At 34.7% G+C, this 17,420-nt stretch overlaps 1 protein-coding gene across 1 annotated transcript; it reads right to left on the bottom strand.

Moving 5' to 3' along the window:
- Positions 1-14,922: 14,922 nt before the first annotated feature.
- On the bottom strand, positions 14,923-16,557 carry LOC124928898 (geranylgeranyl diphosphate reductase, chloroplastic). The gene is made up of 2 exons (XM_047469147.1): positions 16,131-16,557; positions 14,923-16,057 (listed from the first exon to the last, which is right to left on the bottom strand). The coding sequence occupies exons 1-2, from the start codon at positions 16,515-16,517 to the stop codon at positions 15,041-15,043; spliced, it is 1,404 nt and encodes a 467-aa protein (XP_047325103.1). The 5' UTR covers positions 16,518-16,557; the 3' UTR covers positions 14,923-15,040.
- Positions 16,558-17,420: the final 863 nt, after the last annotated feature.

The raw sequence follows: 17,420 nt of genomic DNA, 5'->3' as shown, positions 1-17,420 counted from the left end.
CCTTTTTAATATTAGAGTACCAAAGTTTATTTATTTATTTATATTTTGTGATGTGATGTTTAGTTTGATCGAATTTGTGTCACGGGTCAATTCGTCTTACATACGAGATTGAATCGATAAATTTTTATTCGACACAAAAACACGGCCCAATACGAAAATGAAAAAAAAAATCATGTTAGAGTTATGTAAATTTTAGTTGAGGTTGAAATAAAATTAACTAATTTAATTTGATTAATAAAAAGTCAAAATTGGGTCGACCTGAAATACTCATAGTTGACCCGCCAACCCGTTTATAATTTTCTTTTGTATGGTTGTGTTTTTTATTTACACATGTTTTTGTAAGGTTTTTTGCAAACACATTTTTTTATTTAACTTTATTGTTCTTTTTGTGTTGATGTTATTGTAATCCAAAATAGAGAATTATGATATTAATTAAACTGGGTTTTGTTTGAGTTGAGTTAAGACAATCAGATCAGGGGCGGATCAATTACAAATAAACAGGTCAGGTTCATTTTAAAAATATTAACCCGAATTATTAAACCGCTCGAGTTATTTGTTCGCTAACCTGTAAGTCGACCCCAACAACCCAAACTGAATTGCCACCCCAATAGCCTTATGCGCAGAATAATTATCATTATAATGAATTATTACCGCATATATATATATATATATTACATAGAATGAAATAATTATCATTATAATGAATTATTACCTCTTTTACCTAGAAAAAACAATTAGTTTGCTTATTATTTGTACCTAATATATATCCTACACTACATGAAGGTGGTTTTCAATAATGTATATGTCCAGCTTGTTATTTTGATTTTGGTATGCCTTTAGTAGGGATATACTTCACATGCTTAGCTCTTTCATGTGCACACAAATTCTTTATCATACTATTTGCATATTGATTGTTAAGGTGAGAGAGATAAGGAAGACGATAGTGATGATGCTCCAACTACAAAAGAATCAAACATGATAATCCCTAAACAAGCACAAGCTGAGAGCGATAACAACTACGTATAAGAAGCCATAAGAAGACCCCTTAACGAGAACAACAAAGGAGGTAGGTCACTTCAAACGTGAACAAATAAAGGAAAAAGGTCAATGCAGAAAACACCATCATTGGTCGAGGAACACTAGTACTCCACCACCTAGTTAAACAAAAGCAATGCCGAAGGAGAAAGTCCGCATCTAGTTAAACAAAAGAGATCGTTCTAATGGAACTATAATACCAATAAGAGAATATCTCGCATGAGAGAAAACAAGATAAAAAAAGGTGATCCCATAGTGGTTGTTAAGACAATGAGACATCCTAAATGAGTTATGAATGAATATTTAAGGACTAGACTCATAGTTTGAATCACCTTCAACCATTTTATTAATTGGATCCTATTTTTTTTTTGTAGAATTTTGTTTCATTTTAATCATGATATTAAGTTAAACTCATATTTGTTTATGTAGTTCAATCTTATCCTTATAAATAATATTTCATTTCCCAACTTACTTTATATTAAGAATTACAATAAATGATATTTCAACAGCAAATAAATAAGTCTTTTTACTAATTAGCTCATCCCCTAAAGATTATGTTTTTCGTTTATCAATATAGTTAACACTTACAAACCAAGTTATGAAGAGAATTGTCACAAGTTCTTCAACTTGAAAATATAGATAAAAAAGTATAACATTGTAATCTCAAATCATAGGTAAATTCCATGTTAAAGATTAATGATTATTAGGGTAAGGTTCGGTCTAATTTTAACTGGTTATTGATAATTTGTTAACTCTAAATGAGATGTTATCTTTTCCCTTTGTAATGTTGAGACCTTTTATTTTTTTTGTGGGTATACTTAAAAGGCAAAAAAACTTGTATTTCTCTTTGTCTTTAAATTTATTATCCTTGAGTCTTTTCTTTAGTAAATATTTTCAGAATTCTCAATCACTTTCTTGATTCTCTCGTTTTATCTTATTCTCTTAGTTGAAATTAACCAGTTTTATCTTATTCTCTTACACAATGTGTATCTCTGCTCCCTTCAATAGTGATTTAATTTTTAGATTGACCTCAACCGTATAGGTAGGTCATTCCATTTTAAAATTTCCCACCTACAACAATTCACCCGATGATGATTAGGAGCTTCTAAGTTTTTCAAAATGTGGCAAAAATGATATTTTAATAGATTCCATAACCAGGGTTAAGGCGTTATTATTTGGAGTATAAAAATCAAAAATATGTTAGGCATTTAGAATTTATATATTATGTTCACATAGGTATATCTATGTTATTAAGTCTGTATTTTAATTGAGAAGTTATATCTTTTTGGTCTAACACGATTCTTGAATTTTTTTTTTGGAAAAACGACTTAGCGTCATTTTATTAATAATTCTAAAAAAACGAAAAAAATCACGAGTTTAAGAGATCATTTCAGACAATCCTATAATGATTTTGAAGTCATAACATTCTGAATAAAAGTTAAAAAGCTAAAAACGTAAATAAATTATCTGATTACAATGCTTTCAATTCTAGTGAGTTCAAAAAAACGGTAAATTTCAGTTCCTGCAGGTATTCCAATTCTGCTCCGTGCTTGAAGTTTTTCTCTAAGTTCTCGCGAGGGCGCTACAATCCGATACAATATATTTCCATAACTCTTCAACGCTCTTGAGGGTTCTACCATATACTCTTGCATTCCGTTCTTGCCAAATGTTATACACCACTACTCCAAAGGCACACTTGAACACACTTGTTGCAAATCTATTTCCCTTGGTTTTGAGTAGTGCCGCTTTTTTGATTTCATTTCATTCGCTCGGAAAACTGATCAGCTCTAGACTTTTATAGAAATCTGTTCCAAAGCTCCGAAGCAATACAACAGCTCCCAAATAGGTGATATATGGTTTCTTCATTTCCTTTGCATAGAAGACAACTCGCGTCCGGAATGCTCATATACTTGCTGATACGATCACGAGTGCCGAGTCTTTCCCAGAAGGCGAGCCATAGGATGAACTAGTGTCGATGGATAATCTTCGTTGACCATACAAGAGGAGCCCATTCTATTTTCTGCGCTTTTTCCTGGTTACCTCCCATATTTTCTTCGATACTAGCTTCCCATTGTCCTCAACTTTCCATTCATGAATATCCGGTCTGTCGTGTAATTGTATGTTACTTATATGATCAACTATCGTCTGTCTTTCTAGATTTCTTCTCAAGAGTGTGTCCCAATTCTCGTCTTTAATGTCTCTAATTTTCGCTTCTGCGCAATCCCTTCTGTTACGGGTATTTTGAAACTCCTCCTTGAGGATGATAGGCTGGTTTTTGAACCAGGGGTCGTGCCAGAATAGAGTGTCTTTCCCGTCCCCTAGCCGGATGTCATAAAGATCTGCAATATCGCTTCTTAGTTTAAGAATCTTTTTCAGAGACCAGCTCATACATTTATGAATTTTGCAGGTCTAGATACTAGTTTCGTATTTTATAAACCTCGTATGCACCTATTTGATCCATAGTGACTCCTGATTGCACTCCAAAGGCCACAGATGCTTGAAGGTGAGAGCCATATTCCACTCGATACAATTCTTCAAGCTGATGCCTCCCTTGTCCACAGATAATCACTTTTGAGAGACACTCTTTGATAAAACGAGATCAATAGAGATATGAAAGGATGAACTTTGGCGAGCAGATCATCTTCTCCGACGAGGTCATCTGCAAGTGGCTACTTCTCCTTCTATAAGTGTTATGTTCTCCATTTCTTCTTCTTAAGCCTACCTACTACCACAAGAGAGAAAAAGATTCCTCAACTATTTCATATAATTTTTGCCTTCATCATCATGATCATCTCATCATAAGATCTTCAACTAGCTAAAGCTTTCATAGCAATTACAAACATTCTACATCAATTATTCTATTACTATAACGTACTTTTAGAGATTTGTGATGTCTCCTAACCTTTGCAATCTCAATTCCTTGTTGAGTTATGGAGCTTACACTTATAATAAACTCTACATTGTTAATTAGAGTTTATTGGGTTTTCTTTTTTGGTTTTGGGCTTGGGCCTGACCAAAGTTATTTAGGTTTATTACCTAACTGTTTACCATATAAATATGTGATTATTAAGGGTTTACATTAAAAAGATAGAATTCTAGAGAGATAAAGTGTGAGACAAAAACTCTATATTCTTTCTTCTTCTTCATAGTGAAATCTGGTGGTAGCTGAAGTGGATGTAGCTTAATTTGAGTGAACCACTATAAATATGTGTCTTCTTGTGTTCTTCTTTCTTACATTTTTATAGATTGTTTCAAGCTAGTCAGATTTGGGAGATACAAATCCTAACAATTGGTATCAAAGCAGCTAGGCTAGATTTGAGCATTAAAAACAATGACAAGTGAGAACAGTATAAGACACGAGATTGGAAGATTCGATGGGACAGATTATGCCTTCTAGAGAATGTATATTGAAGATTATCTCTATGGAAAGAAGCTTCATGTTCCTTTAAGTGAGAAAGCAGAGAAAATGGATAAAGCTGAATGGAAACTCCTTAATAGACAGGTTTTGGGAGTTGTCCGATTGACGTTAGCCAAGACGGTTTCTTACAATGTAGCAAAGGAGAAGACAACCATGGGTCTGATTAAAGCTCTTTCTGATACGTATGAGAAACCATCTGCTAACAGTAAAGTACACTTAATGTAAAGACTCTTTTACTTAAGAATGGTTGATGGTACTTCTGTCACTACTCATTTGAATGAATTCAATACAATTGTGAATCAATTGCTATCTGTTGAGATTGATTTTGGGGATGAAGTTAGTGCCCTGATTTTGTTAGCATCTCTACTAAATAGTTGGGAACCTATGAGGACAGAAATTAATAATTTAGTTAGAAATACTAAACTGAAATTTGTTGAAGTTAGAGATCGCATTCTTGCTGAAGAAGTTTGTAAAATTGATTCTGGTGAAACATTCAAAGGTTCTGCTCTGAATGTGGAAAACAGGAGTAGAGATAATGATAGAAATTTCAACCGAGGTAAGAACAGATCTATGTCAAGGAGTAAGAGGAGTCAGTTCAAGTCTGGGAGGACATTTGAGTGCTGGAATTGTGGTAAATAGGGTCATTTAAAGAGGAACTGCAAAGCACCGAAGAGAAACAGTGATGATAAAAATGATGCAGCCAACGTTGTTATAGAAATTGTCACTAATGCGTTACTTCTTTCTATTGATACCCCGATAGATTCATGAGTTTTGGAAACATAAGCATCTTTCCATATCACTGCTCACAAAGAATTAATGGAGAATTATGTGGCTAGAAACTATGGGAAAGTTTATCTCGCAGATGGTGAGCCACTGGATATTGGTGACATCAAATTGAAGATGGCAAATTGTTCTGTTTGGAAGATTAATAAGGTGAGACACATTCCCGGTTTAATGTACAATCTGATTTCTGTTACACAACTTGATGAAGAAGGTCACAATTTCAGTTGTGGAAATGGTGCGTGGAAGGTGACTAAAGGAGCAATTGTTGTTGCTCGAGGTCACAAAACTGGAACGTTATACACGACTTCAACTTGCAGAGAAACAGTTGTTGCTGTAGTTAATGACTCGAAGAACAGTGAGTTGTGGCATTGCAGGTTGGGCCATATGAGTGAAAAAGGGATGAAAATTCTTTTGAAGAATGGACAGATTCCAGAACTGAAGTCTGTTGAACATCAATTATATGAAAACTGCATTCTTGGAAAACAGAAACGGGTGAGTTTTTTAAAGATTGGGAAGGAGCTCAAGAAAGAAAGGCTAGAGTTGGTACACACTGATGTGTGGGGACCTGCACCTGTTTCTTCTATTGGCGGATCACAATACTACGTGACGTTTATAGATGATTCAACAAGAAAGGTATGAGTATATTTTATGAAACACAAGTCTGAAGTATTTGTTATTTTCAAGAAATGGAAGGATTTGATTGAAAATGAAACAAATCATAAAGTTAAGTGCTTGAGATCCGACAACGGAGGTGAATATATCAATTCATATTTCAAAGAGTATTGTGATGTGAATGAGATCAGTATGGTGAAGACTGTTCCCCGAACGCCTCAAGAGAATTGAGTAGCTAAACGAATGAATCAAACATTGAACGAGCGTACTAGAAGCATGAGATTGCTTGTAGGGCTGCCTAAAACCTTATGGGTAGAAGCTATTAATATTTCTGCCTATTTGATAAATAGGGGACCCTCTGTTCCTCTTGAATTCAGAATTCCTGAAGAAGCTTGAAGCAATAAAAAGGTAAATCTTTCTTATTTGAAAGTGTTTGGTTGTTTATCATATGTTCATATTAATGAATGTGATAGGAGCAAGCTTGATCCAAAGTCTAATAAATGTTTTTTCATTGGTTATGGTGATATCGAGTTTGGTTATCGTTTCTAGGATAATCAAAATCGGAAGATCATTCGTAGAAGAAATGTTATCTTCAATGAAAAGGTTCTCTACAAAGATTCTGTTGGGAAGACATCAGATGGTGATTCCAAGTTGGAAGATACTGGTACAGTCGATTTGAGAGAATTTTCAGCTGAATATATATCGATTGTCGAAGAAAAACAATGTGTTGTTGAAGATGAAATCGTTGTGAACGTGGCCCTAGAGGTAAATCAGCAAACACCGGTTATACAGTTGAGAAGATCATCAAGGAATCGAAAACCAGTTGAGAGGTGGTTTCCATCTCTAAACTATATCTTGTTGACAGATAGAGGTGAACCTGAATGTTATGAGGAAGCAATACAATCTGATGAATCGATTAAGTGGGAGTCTGCTATGAAAGATGAGATGGAATCTTTGATGTTGAATCAGACTTAGGATCTCACTGAACTACCAAAGGGAAAGAAAACACTTCACAACAAATGGATCTTCAGGATTAAAGAAGAACATGATAAAACCATGAGGTACAAGACAAGATTGGTTGTGAAAGGATTTTAACAGAAAAAAGGTATTGACTACAATGAGATATTCTCTCCAGTAGTTAAATTGATGACAATCAGAACTATTTTGAGTTTGATTGTGAAAGAAGACCTTCATCTTCAACAAATGGATGTCAAAACTGCTTTTCTTCATGGTGATTTAGATGAAGAGATTTACATGCTACAACCAGAAGGATTTAAAATCAAAGGAAAAGATGAGCTTGTGTGTAAGTTTAAGAAGATTCTGTATGGTTTGAAACAGACTCCAAGGAAATGGTACAAGAAGTTTGATAGCTTCATGAAAAGTAACAAGTTTCTAAGGTGTGAAGCTGATCATTGTTTCTATATTAAGAGGTTTGATAAATCGTACATTATTTTGCTCCTCTATGTTGATGATATGTTGATTGCTGGAGCAAGTTTGTATGAGATTAATAAGCTCAATAAAGAGTTGTTTGAAAAGTTTGCAATGAAGGATTTGGATGCTGCTAAACAAATCATTAGGATGAGAATTTTCAGGGATGAAGATGTTCTCAAGCATTCACAAGAAGAATTTGTGAATAAAGTTCTTAGCAGGTTCAACTTGTATGATGCAAAACCAGTTACTACCCCCTTAGCTAGTCACTTCAGACTATCTAAAGATCAGTCGCATTCAACAAAGGAGGAGAAAAATTACATGGCCATTGTTCTGTATGCCTCTGTCATTGGTTGTATTATGTATGCGATGGTTTGTACAAGACCAGACATAGCACATGCAGTGGGAGTTGTTAGTAAGTTCATGAGAAACCCGGGTAGACAACATTGGGAAACAGTAAAGTGGATACTACGATACTTAAGAGGAAGTACGGGTCTCGCTTTGTGTTTTCGAAAGTCTAATATGAGTTTAGAAGGATATGTTGATGTTGACAATGGTGGTGATGTTGATAGTAGGAAGAGCACAACAAGGTACATTTATAATCTGGGAGGTACTGCAATTAGTTGAGTTTCAAAACTGTAGAAGATTGTTGCTCTTTCTAGTTGTGAGGCATAGTATGTTGTTGTGAGAGAGGCTACTAAGGAGATGATGTGGTTACAACCATTTTTGCTAGAATTGGGTCAAGACTACGAGGGAAGTGTGTTGCGATGCGACAGTCAAAGTGCCATTCATTTGGCAAAGAATCATGTGTATCATGGCAGGACGAAGCATATACAGGTTTGTTATCATTTTATTCGGTCAACTTTAGAAGATGGAGTATTAGCTCTTGAGAAGATTCTCGGGAGTGAGAATCCAGTTGATATGTTGACGAAAGCTGTGACAAATGAGAAACTTAAGTTGTGTGCAACTTCAGTTGGTCTTCTTCGTTAAGACACCGAATGGAAAGCCACTATCGATCAAGAGATGATGAAGTTAGTCTCCAAGTGGGAGATTATTGAGTTATGGAGCCTACACTTATAATAAACTCTACATTGTTAATTAGAGTTTATTGGGTTTTCTTTTTTGGTTTTGGGCTTGGGCCTGACCAAAGTTATTTAGGTTTATTAAATGAATGTTTACCCTATAAATATGTGATTATTAAGAATTTACATTGAAAAGACAGAATTCTAGAGAGATAAAGTATGGGGCAAAAATTCTGTATTTTTTCTTTTTCTTCATAGTGAAATCTGGTGGTGGCTGAAGTGGATGTAGCTCAATTTGAGTGAACCATTATAAATCTGTGTCTTTTTGTGTTCTTCTTTCTTGCATTTTTACAGATTGTTTCAAGCTGGTCAGATTTGGGAGATACAAATCCTAACATCCTTCAGACTAGTCTGAAGTGACACGTAGTTAGACGTGTCGTTTAACTCCATTAGACTTGGTGATCTAATGGATCTCGTAGTTAGACATGCCGTCTAACTCCATTAGACTTGGTGGTCTAATGGATCCAGCTATTAAACGTAGGGCGTCTAACTTCCTTATACTTGACAGTCTAATGGAGCACGTCTAATGTCTCGCTTCAACAGTTGATTGAAGTCAGCATCCGTCTACCCACGATCAACTAGTTGTACGCTACTCCTGCTCCACTAATACGTGCAAAACAGTACGACAGCCAGTTACATCAAATGAATGAATGTCATGTAAGTAAATATTCTTTCCACTACTTGTTCTTTGCAGGACAATTCTAGAAGAATATCCGACGCATTACTAGATTGGTACGGCCACGATCTTTGTGCACGGAGTCTATTGTACTCGTGTACTATGGAGGCTTTTCAATGGGTGCTTGCCACATTTCAATGCAAAAGATTCAACCGTTGGTACATGTCTTCTATTTAAAGATCTTCAAGGACAACGGACGAGCTGCTGATCACACACACCATCTTACGAATTGCTTTCTTGCTTACTATTTTTTACATCACATTCAAGAGAGAGAGAGAAATAGAAACAAAATATTGTCTAGTTGAGTGGTATTCTTAAACATTCTGTAAGTTGAATAGAGTCTGTTCTGTTCAACAATTAGCTAGAAAGAAAACTGTATTTGATTCAAAGAATGTATAGTGAATCCTTCCGGTGGTTGGAAGAATGTGTGATGTAGGAGAGTTTGCTCCGAATATCCATAACAACCTACTGTGTCTTTTTCATTCCGTTTTCTCTTTTAGAACTGGTTCTTAGCTTCAAACCTAAGAAAACGTTTCCGCACTTGAATCGCTTCAAGAGTTTGCAAGGGTTTGTGAAGAATAGAAAGTGATATAAATCTCAAACAGGATTTCTATCAAACCGTGTTATAAAAGTTGTCATCAATAGTTAGACCCCCGTCTTTATTGGTGCCACCGATCCTTTCAGAAACTGTGGAAAAGTTTATCTCGCTGATGGTGAACCACTAAATATTGTTGGCATGGGTGACATCAAATTGAAGATGGAAAATGGTTTTGTTTGGAAGATTAATAAGGTGAGACACATTCCAGATTTAATGCGCAATCTGATTTCTGTTACACAACTTGACGAAGAAGGTCACAATTTCAGTTGTGGAAATGGTGCGTGGAAGGTGACTAAAAGAGCAATAGTTGTTGTTCGAGGTCATAAAACGGGAACGTTATACACGACTTCAACTTGTAGAGAAATAGTTGTTACTGTAGTTGATGACTCAAAGAATAGTGAGTTGTGGCATTGCAAGTTGGGCCATATGAGCGAAAAAGGGATGAAAATTCTTTTAAAAAATGGACAGATTTAAGAACTGAAGTCTGTTGAACATCTATTATGTAAAAACTACATTCTTGGAAAACAGAAACGGGTGAGTTTCTTAAAGATTGGGAAGGAGCTCAAGAAAGAAAGGCTAGAGTTGGTACACACTGATGTGTGGGGACCTGCACCTATTTCTTCTATTGACGAATCACAATACTACGTGACGTTTATAGATGATTCGACAAGAAATGTATGGGTATATTTTATGAAGCACAAGTCTGAAGTATTTGTTATTTTCAAGAAATGGAAGGCTTTGGTTGAAAATGAAACAAATCAGAAAGTTAAGTGCTTGAGATCCGAAAATGGAGGTAAATATATCAATTCATATTTCAAAGAGTATTGTGTTGTGAATGGGATCAGTATGGTGAAAACTGTTACCCGAACGCCTCAAGAGAATAGAGTAGTTGAATGAATGAATCAAACATTGAACAAGCGTGCTAGAAGCATGAGATTGCATGTAGGGCTTCCTAAAACCTTCTGGGCAGAAACTATCAATACTGTTGCCTACTTGATAAATAGGGGACCCTTTGTTCCTCTTGAATTGAGAATACCTGAAGAAGTCTGGAGTAATAAAAAGGTAAACCTTTCTTATTTGAAAGTGTTTGGTTGTTTATCATATGTTCATATTAATGAATGCGATAGAAGCAAACTTTATGCAAAGTCTAATAAATGTTCTTTCATTGGTTATGGTGATATCGAGTTTGGTTATCGTTTCTGGGATAATCAAAATTGGAAGATCATTCGTAGCAAAAATATTATTATCTTCAATGAACAGGTTTTTTTACAAAGATTGTGTTAGGAAGGCATCAGATGGTGATTCCAAGTTGAAAGAGACTGGTATGGTCAATTTGAGAGAGTTTTCACCTGAATATATATCGACTGTCGAAGAAGACCAGTGTGTTGTTGAAGATGAAATCATTGAGAACGTGGCCGCAAAGGCAAATCAGTAAACATCGATTATACAGTTGAGAAGATCATCAAGGAATCGAAAACAAATCGAGAGGTGGTCTCCATCTCTGAAATATATATTGTTGACAGATACAGGTGAACCTGAATGCTATGATGAAGCAATACAATCTGATGAATTGGTTAAGTGGAAGTTTACGATGAAAGATGAGATGGACTCTTTGACGTTGAATCAGACTTAGGAGCTCACTAAGCTACCAAAGGGAAAGAAATCATTTCACAACAAATGGATCTTCAAGATTAAAGAAGAACATGATAAAACCATGAGATACAAGGCAAGATTGGTTGTGAAAGGATTTCAACAGAAAGAAGGTATTGACTACAATGAGATCTTCTCTCCAATAGTTAAATTGATGACAATTAGAACTATTTTGAGTTTGGTTGTGAAAGAAGACCTTCATCTTCAATAAATGAATGTCAAAACTGTTTTTCTTCATGGTGATTTAGATGAAGAGATTTATATGCGACAACCAGAAGGATTTGAAAGCAATGGAAAAGATGAGTTTGTGTGTAAGCTTTAGAAGAGTCTGTATGGTTTTAATTAGGCTCTAAGGCAATGGTATAAGAAGTTCGATAGTTTCATGAAAGGTAACAATTTTCTGAAGTGTGAAGCTGATATTTGTTGTTATATCAAGAGGTTTGATAAATCGTACATTATTTTGCTCATCTACGTTAATGATATGTTGATTGCTGGAGCGAGTTTGTATGAGATTAACAAGCTCAAGAAAGAGTTGTCTAAAAATTTTGCAATGAAGGATTTGGGTGCTGTAAAACAAATCCTTGGGATGAGAATTTTCAGGGATGAAGATGTTCTCAAGCATTCACAAGAAGAATTTGTGAATAAAGTTCTTAGCAGGTTCAACTTGTATGATGAAAAACCAGTTACTACCCCCTTAGCTAGTCACTTCAGACTATCTAAAGTTCAGTCGCATTCAACAGAGGAGGAGAAAAATTACATGGCCATTGTTCTGTATGCCTCTGTCATTGGTTGTATTATGTATGCGATGCTTTGTACAAGACCAGACATAGCACATGCAGTGGGAGTTGTTAGTAGGTTCATGAGCAACCCGGGTAGACAACATTGAGAAACAGTAAAGTGGATACTACGATACTTAAGAGGAAGTACGAGTCTCGCTTTGTGTTTTCGAAAGTCTAATATGGGTTTAGAAGGATATGTTGATGTTGACAATGGTGGTGATGTTGATAGTAGGAAGAGCACAACAAGGTACATTTATACTCTGGGAGGTACTGCAATCAGTTGAGTTTTAAAACTGTAGAAGATTGTTGCTCTTTCTAGTTGTGAGGCATAGTATGTTGCTGTGACAGAGGCTGCTAAGGAGATGATGTGGTTACAACATTTTTTGCGAGAATTGGGTCAAGACTACGAGGGAAGTGTGTTGCGATGTGACAGTCATAGTGCCATTCATTTGGCAAAGAATCCTGTTTATCATGGCAGGACGAAGCATATACAGGTTCGTTATCATTTCATCCGGTTAGCTTTAAAAGATGGAGTATTAGCTCTTGAAAAGATTCACAGGAGTGAGAATTCAACTGTATGTTGACAAAAACTATGACAAATGAGAAACTGAAGTTGTGTGCAACTTCATTTGGTCTTCTTCGTTAAGACACATGATGGAAAGTCGCTACCAATCGAGAGATGATGAAGTTAGTCTCTAAATGGGAGATTGTTGAGTTATGTAGCATAAACTTATAATAAACTCTACATTGTTAATTAGAGTTTATTGAGTTTGTATTTAGTTTTGGGTTGGGCCTGACCAACAGTTATTTAGGTTTATTACCTGAATGTTTACTCTATAAATATGTGATCATTAAGGGTTTACAGAAATCAAATATAATTCTAGAGAGATAAAGTGTGAGACAAAAACATTGTATTCATTTTTCTTTTTTATAGTGAAATCTGGTAGCGGCTGAAATGGACGTAGCTCAATTTGAGTGAACCACTATAAATCTGTGTCTTCTTGTGTTATTCTTTCTTGCGTTTTTACAGATTGTTTCAAGCATGTCGGATTTGGGAGATACAAATCCTAACATTCCTAATCCAAACAGTTCATTAATACATAATTGTTTATGTTCCCTACTTTAGTTTGTAATTGTATTTGATTGCCTGATTGAGCTTGGTACATCATTTAACTACTGGACCTAGTTAGATTTACTTACTGCATTGTCTTCAAATTCTAAATCCTAAACTAAAACAGGAATTAAAACTTAAAAGTAAAACTTGTTTAGGTATTGTTTTTAAGTTTAGGCTCAAGAACAACATCTCTTATTGTTTAATTAATATTTAATGATCATGGAAAGGTAATTCGTAAAGTGATTGATCGGTGAGTTTTGTTTTGAAAATGAATTAAGAGTTTCGACCATTTTAATATATATGGGCCTTCATGTTGACCATCGGTCGACCCAAGCTCAACTCAAGCCTAAAGTCCAAGCGAATCCTCCAACTTCTTTGGTTCTTTCAACTTGGCCCCTTGACTATTTCTTCACTTAATTTTGACCTTAAATTTTAAATTTTTGTTTATGATATTCACATAGTGAACAAATTAATGTTAGGAGAAATTAAATAATTAAAAGAAAACCAACTTGGACTAAGGATTATATATAATGAACATTTTCAAATCATTATACTCTCAAAACTTTTTAATTTCTTCTAAAACAAAACAGTATGTTCATACAAAAAATTGAACTAGATGTCTTATGATAAACAACACTTTGATTGTGATTAATTTTCTAATAAAAAGTAAAACCAGTTGATTGTCCATCAATTTTTAAAATCAAACTTAATAAAGATGAATCACTTGACAAGTTGAAAGCAAGATTAATGGTTAAAACTTAAGAGATATCATCAAAAGGAATGAATTGATTACATTGATAGTTTTGCTAATTGCAAAAACAATGATAATTAGAATTTTATTTTCATTAGTTGCTACTAATAAATGGTTGACATCAATAATGCTTTCTTATATTATTGATTTAAAGAAAATATTTACATGTCTCCATCTCAAGGATTTAGAATTGAGCAAGGAAAAAGTTTATAATCTCCTAAAAAGTTTATATGGTCTTAAACCAGCATCAAAATAATAAAATTTTGAATTCACAAAATTTCTTAAACGTAAAGATAATAACTCTAATTTTAACTTAAAATACTACAAACTTAAAATATTTTTAGTGCATAACAAAATAAGTAATTTTAGTGTGAAATAAGATAGTTATTACAATTATTTGAACTATAATATATATATATATATATATATATATATATATATATATATATATATATAATTTTATCTTCTTTATTTTGTATTTTAATTTTATTTAGAATACTTGAAATTTGTTTTTATTCTACCTTAAAATTTATTTAAAAATTTAAAGACATTAGTAGAGAATTATAAATTGAAATTTATAATAGGGAAGAATTAAACAGGTTTGAAAAATCAATAGCAAACATTTATTGATTCATTAAAATATATATAATTTTGTTCAAATTTATGTTATCATTGATCAATTTAATATATATATTAAATTATAGAAAATATAGTTTTAACTTCAATAATAATAATTTTAAATTAAATTATTCACATATATATATATATATATAATTATATATTAATATAAATTGTAATTTATTTCTAAATATATATCTTAAAATTCTCCTACTTATAGTTTCATTATATCCTTTATTTTTTCAAGTACATATGAGCTCCAAATCTAATGGCAATTCTATTTCATCATTTTCCTTCATTTACCAAAATATTTTTTTTTATACTAAAGAAATTATTATTGGATAAGAGTTGCAACACAAATTATAAACTTGCAAACTCTAAGCAAAAGCCTCTTGAAGCTCTTCCAAATTTACATAATAACAATTATAAATCCAAAAGTAAATCTCCCAAATAAACATAATATATAGAGAATTATAAATTAGAAAAATGACTGAAATTACACACTAAGCTTATCCATCTCTTTCCTCAAAGCATTAGCCCTAACCAGACAACCAATAGTATTCACAGCCAATTTCAAATCCTCAATCGGATTCCCCGGCGCCACCGTCTTGTACAAATAACTATCAAAAGTCATCTTCTGCACATACTCATCCGCACACATCTCTACAAACGCCTCTCTCGCCGGATTAGACCTGTAAAACACTTTCTGCAATATATCCAATACCTTATAAGTTGGCCAATAAGTCTTATCCCATTTCTGCAAATAGTTCCTCAAATCTTCCTCATTCACCATCCTTTTCCCATTCTCCGATCCCTCAACGATCGCCTCCGCGCACATCCGCCCACTCTTCGCCGCAAAATAGATCCCTTCGCCAGAACATTTAGTAACATACCCTGCAGCATCTCCGATCAATGTCACACGACCAGATACCCTTTTCGGACGTGGGTGTTCCGGGATCGGATGAGCCTCGACCCTGATAATCTTCCCACCGAGGATCTTGTCACGGGCACGGAGTCGAGTCGCGACCTGGAATTTCTTTATGTCTGGTTTATGGGTCACGGTACCTGTGCCGACTGCAACATGGTCGCATTTTGGAAACACCCAGCCGTAGAAATCAGGGGAAACATCTTCTCCGACGTACATTTCGGCGAGATCTTCGTAGTATTTCATTTTTTCATCTGGGATTTTGATTCTCTCTTGGAAGGCGATTGCGTATTCGTAATCGCCGGCGCCGATTGCTTTGGCGACGCGGGAATTTGCTCCGTCTGCTCCGATAACAGCGTCGACTTCAAGAGTCTTCTTTTCGCCGGCACCGCCGGTCTTGGAATCGTAGGCGGTGTAGTGGAGGACGTATGGTGCGTTAGCTTCTTTGGGTATGTCCATTTTTAGGAAAAGACCGTTAATTACGGCGGCGCCGGAGGCGGCAGCGCGTTCTCTTAAGTACATGTCAAGTACTTCACGCCGTACCATTCCTATGTATTCATGGGGCTTTAGGGTTCTCCCAATGTCCACCTATTAGATAAAAATAACCCATTTCAATCAAGATCTAATTTTTTATGTATTAAATGGTAAGTAAAAAACATACAGCCACATTAGATGGTGAAATCATCTTCATTTTGGTGACCCTTCGATCGATAATGTCCAACGGCAAGTCAAATTCTCCGACCATACAAAGAGGAATAGCGCCGCCACACGGTTTGCTATTATCCATCTTCCGTTCAATTAAGAATGTTTCAATTCCACCCTTGGCCAATGTCTCGGCGGCGCATCCTCCGGCAGGTCCTCCTCCAATGACGGCGACACGGAGGTTCCTGCCGGCTACTTTAGGGCTAAATTTTCCGGCGAGAACACGGAACCGGCGGGAATGAGATGGAGGTTGGACTGATGTGGGTTTTAAAAGAGTAGCTGAGGGATGAGTCTCCGGCGAAGCCTGACGGAGGCCGATGAAGGTCTTTAGTGAAAGGGAAGCCATGGAGAAGTGAGAGAGTGAGTGGTGGAGTGTGGGTAATTACACTTATGTTTGGGGGTTGGATATGGTTTGTGGGATTTTTGTGTAATGAGGACCGTAGGATGGTTTGATTTAAGGGTGTGGATTTGATGAGGATAATGGGGGTTGGATTTTGTTTAGATAGAATACCGACAAAGGACATGGGTCTTGAAATCTTTAGTGTGTGTGTGAGAGAGAGTTTTAAACTTCAATGTGACGGCTGGCTACAAATTAGCCACGTCTTCTACTTTGTGTGTTTCATTATATATCATTCAAATAAAAAATCAAAGATATTTTTCAAATAATGCAAACCTATACAATTAAAGCAAGTGAAATCAATCTAAATTTAAATATTACTTTGAGGAACTCAAATAAAGAATTGTTAATGAGTATTAGGTTCTTCACAAAATAAATAAGTTTTCCACATTCATTGGCTGTAAGGTGCGGAGAATGTCAATGTCTATTAATTTTTTTCAAGTTAAATATTCACCTAAATATGAGTTCATCCGATTTAAACCAACCGAACACGCAAATGAGGTTTATTATATAAATCTAAGTTGGTTCGCAGTTCGGTTTCGATTTTTAACGAAATATGTATAGAAAGTAATTCGGTAATATCAAATACAATATTCATGACCGACTCTAAATTCAAACGTTTGAACGGATCAACTATAAGTTGGATTCATATACTTTTATACATTTCTCTACAAAATAAACAAAAATTAGTAATATTTCTCAAGTTTATACATGAAGTAGTCTAATTTATCGTTATAAGTTTTTATTTTCAAGTATATATAACAATTAGATAATTAAATATAATGTTATTAACCTAATTATAAATCATTTATAAAGTTCAATACATATGTTATACTTTTTATTATTTGATGT

The sequence above is a fragment of the Impatiens glandulifera genome, chromosome 3 (genome assembly GCF_907164915.1).
Source record: "Impatiens glandulifera chromosome 3, dImpGla2.1, whole genome shotgun sequence".
NCBI classification, from domain to species: domain Eukaryota; kingdom Viridiplantae; phylum Streptophyta; class Magnoliopsida; order Ericales; family Balsaminaceae; genus Impatiens; species Impatiens glandulifera.
This window is presented reverse-complemented; position numbering and strand designations above follow the sequence as displayed.

What these genes read in the sequence shown, in the direction of transcription:
- LOC124928898 (XM_047469147.1), bottom strand. Translation starts at nt 16,517, where the DNA reads ATGGCTTCCCTTTCACTAAAGACCTTCATCGGCCTCCGTCAGGCTTCG. An exon ending in TTTCACCATCTAATGTGGCT is followed by an intron (nt 16,058 to 16,130) that starts GTATGTTTTTTA and finishes TTTATCTAATAG; the next exon opens with GTGGACATTGGGAGAACCCT.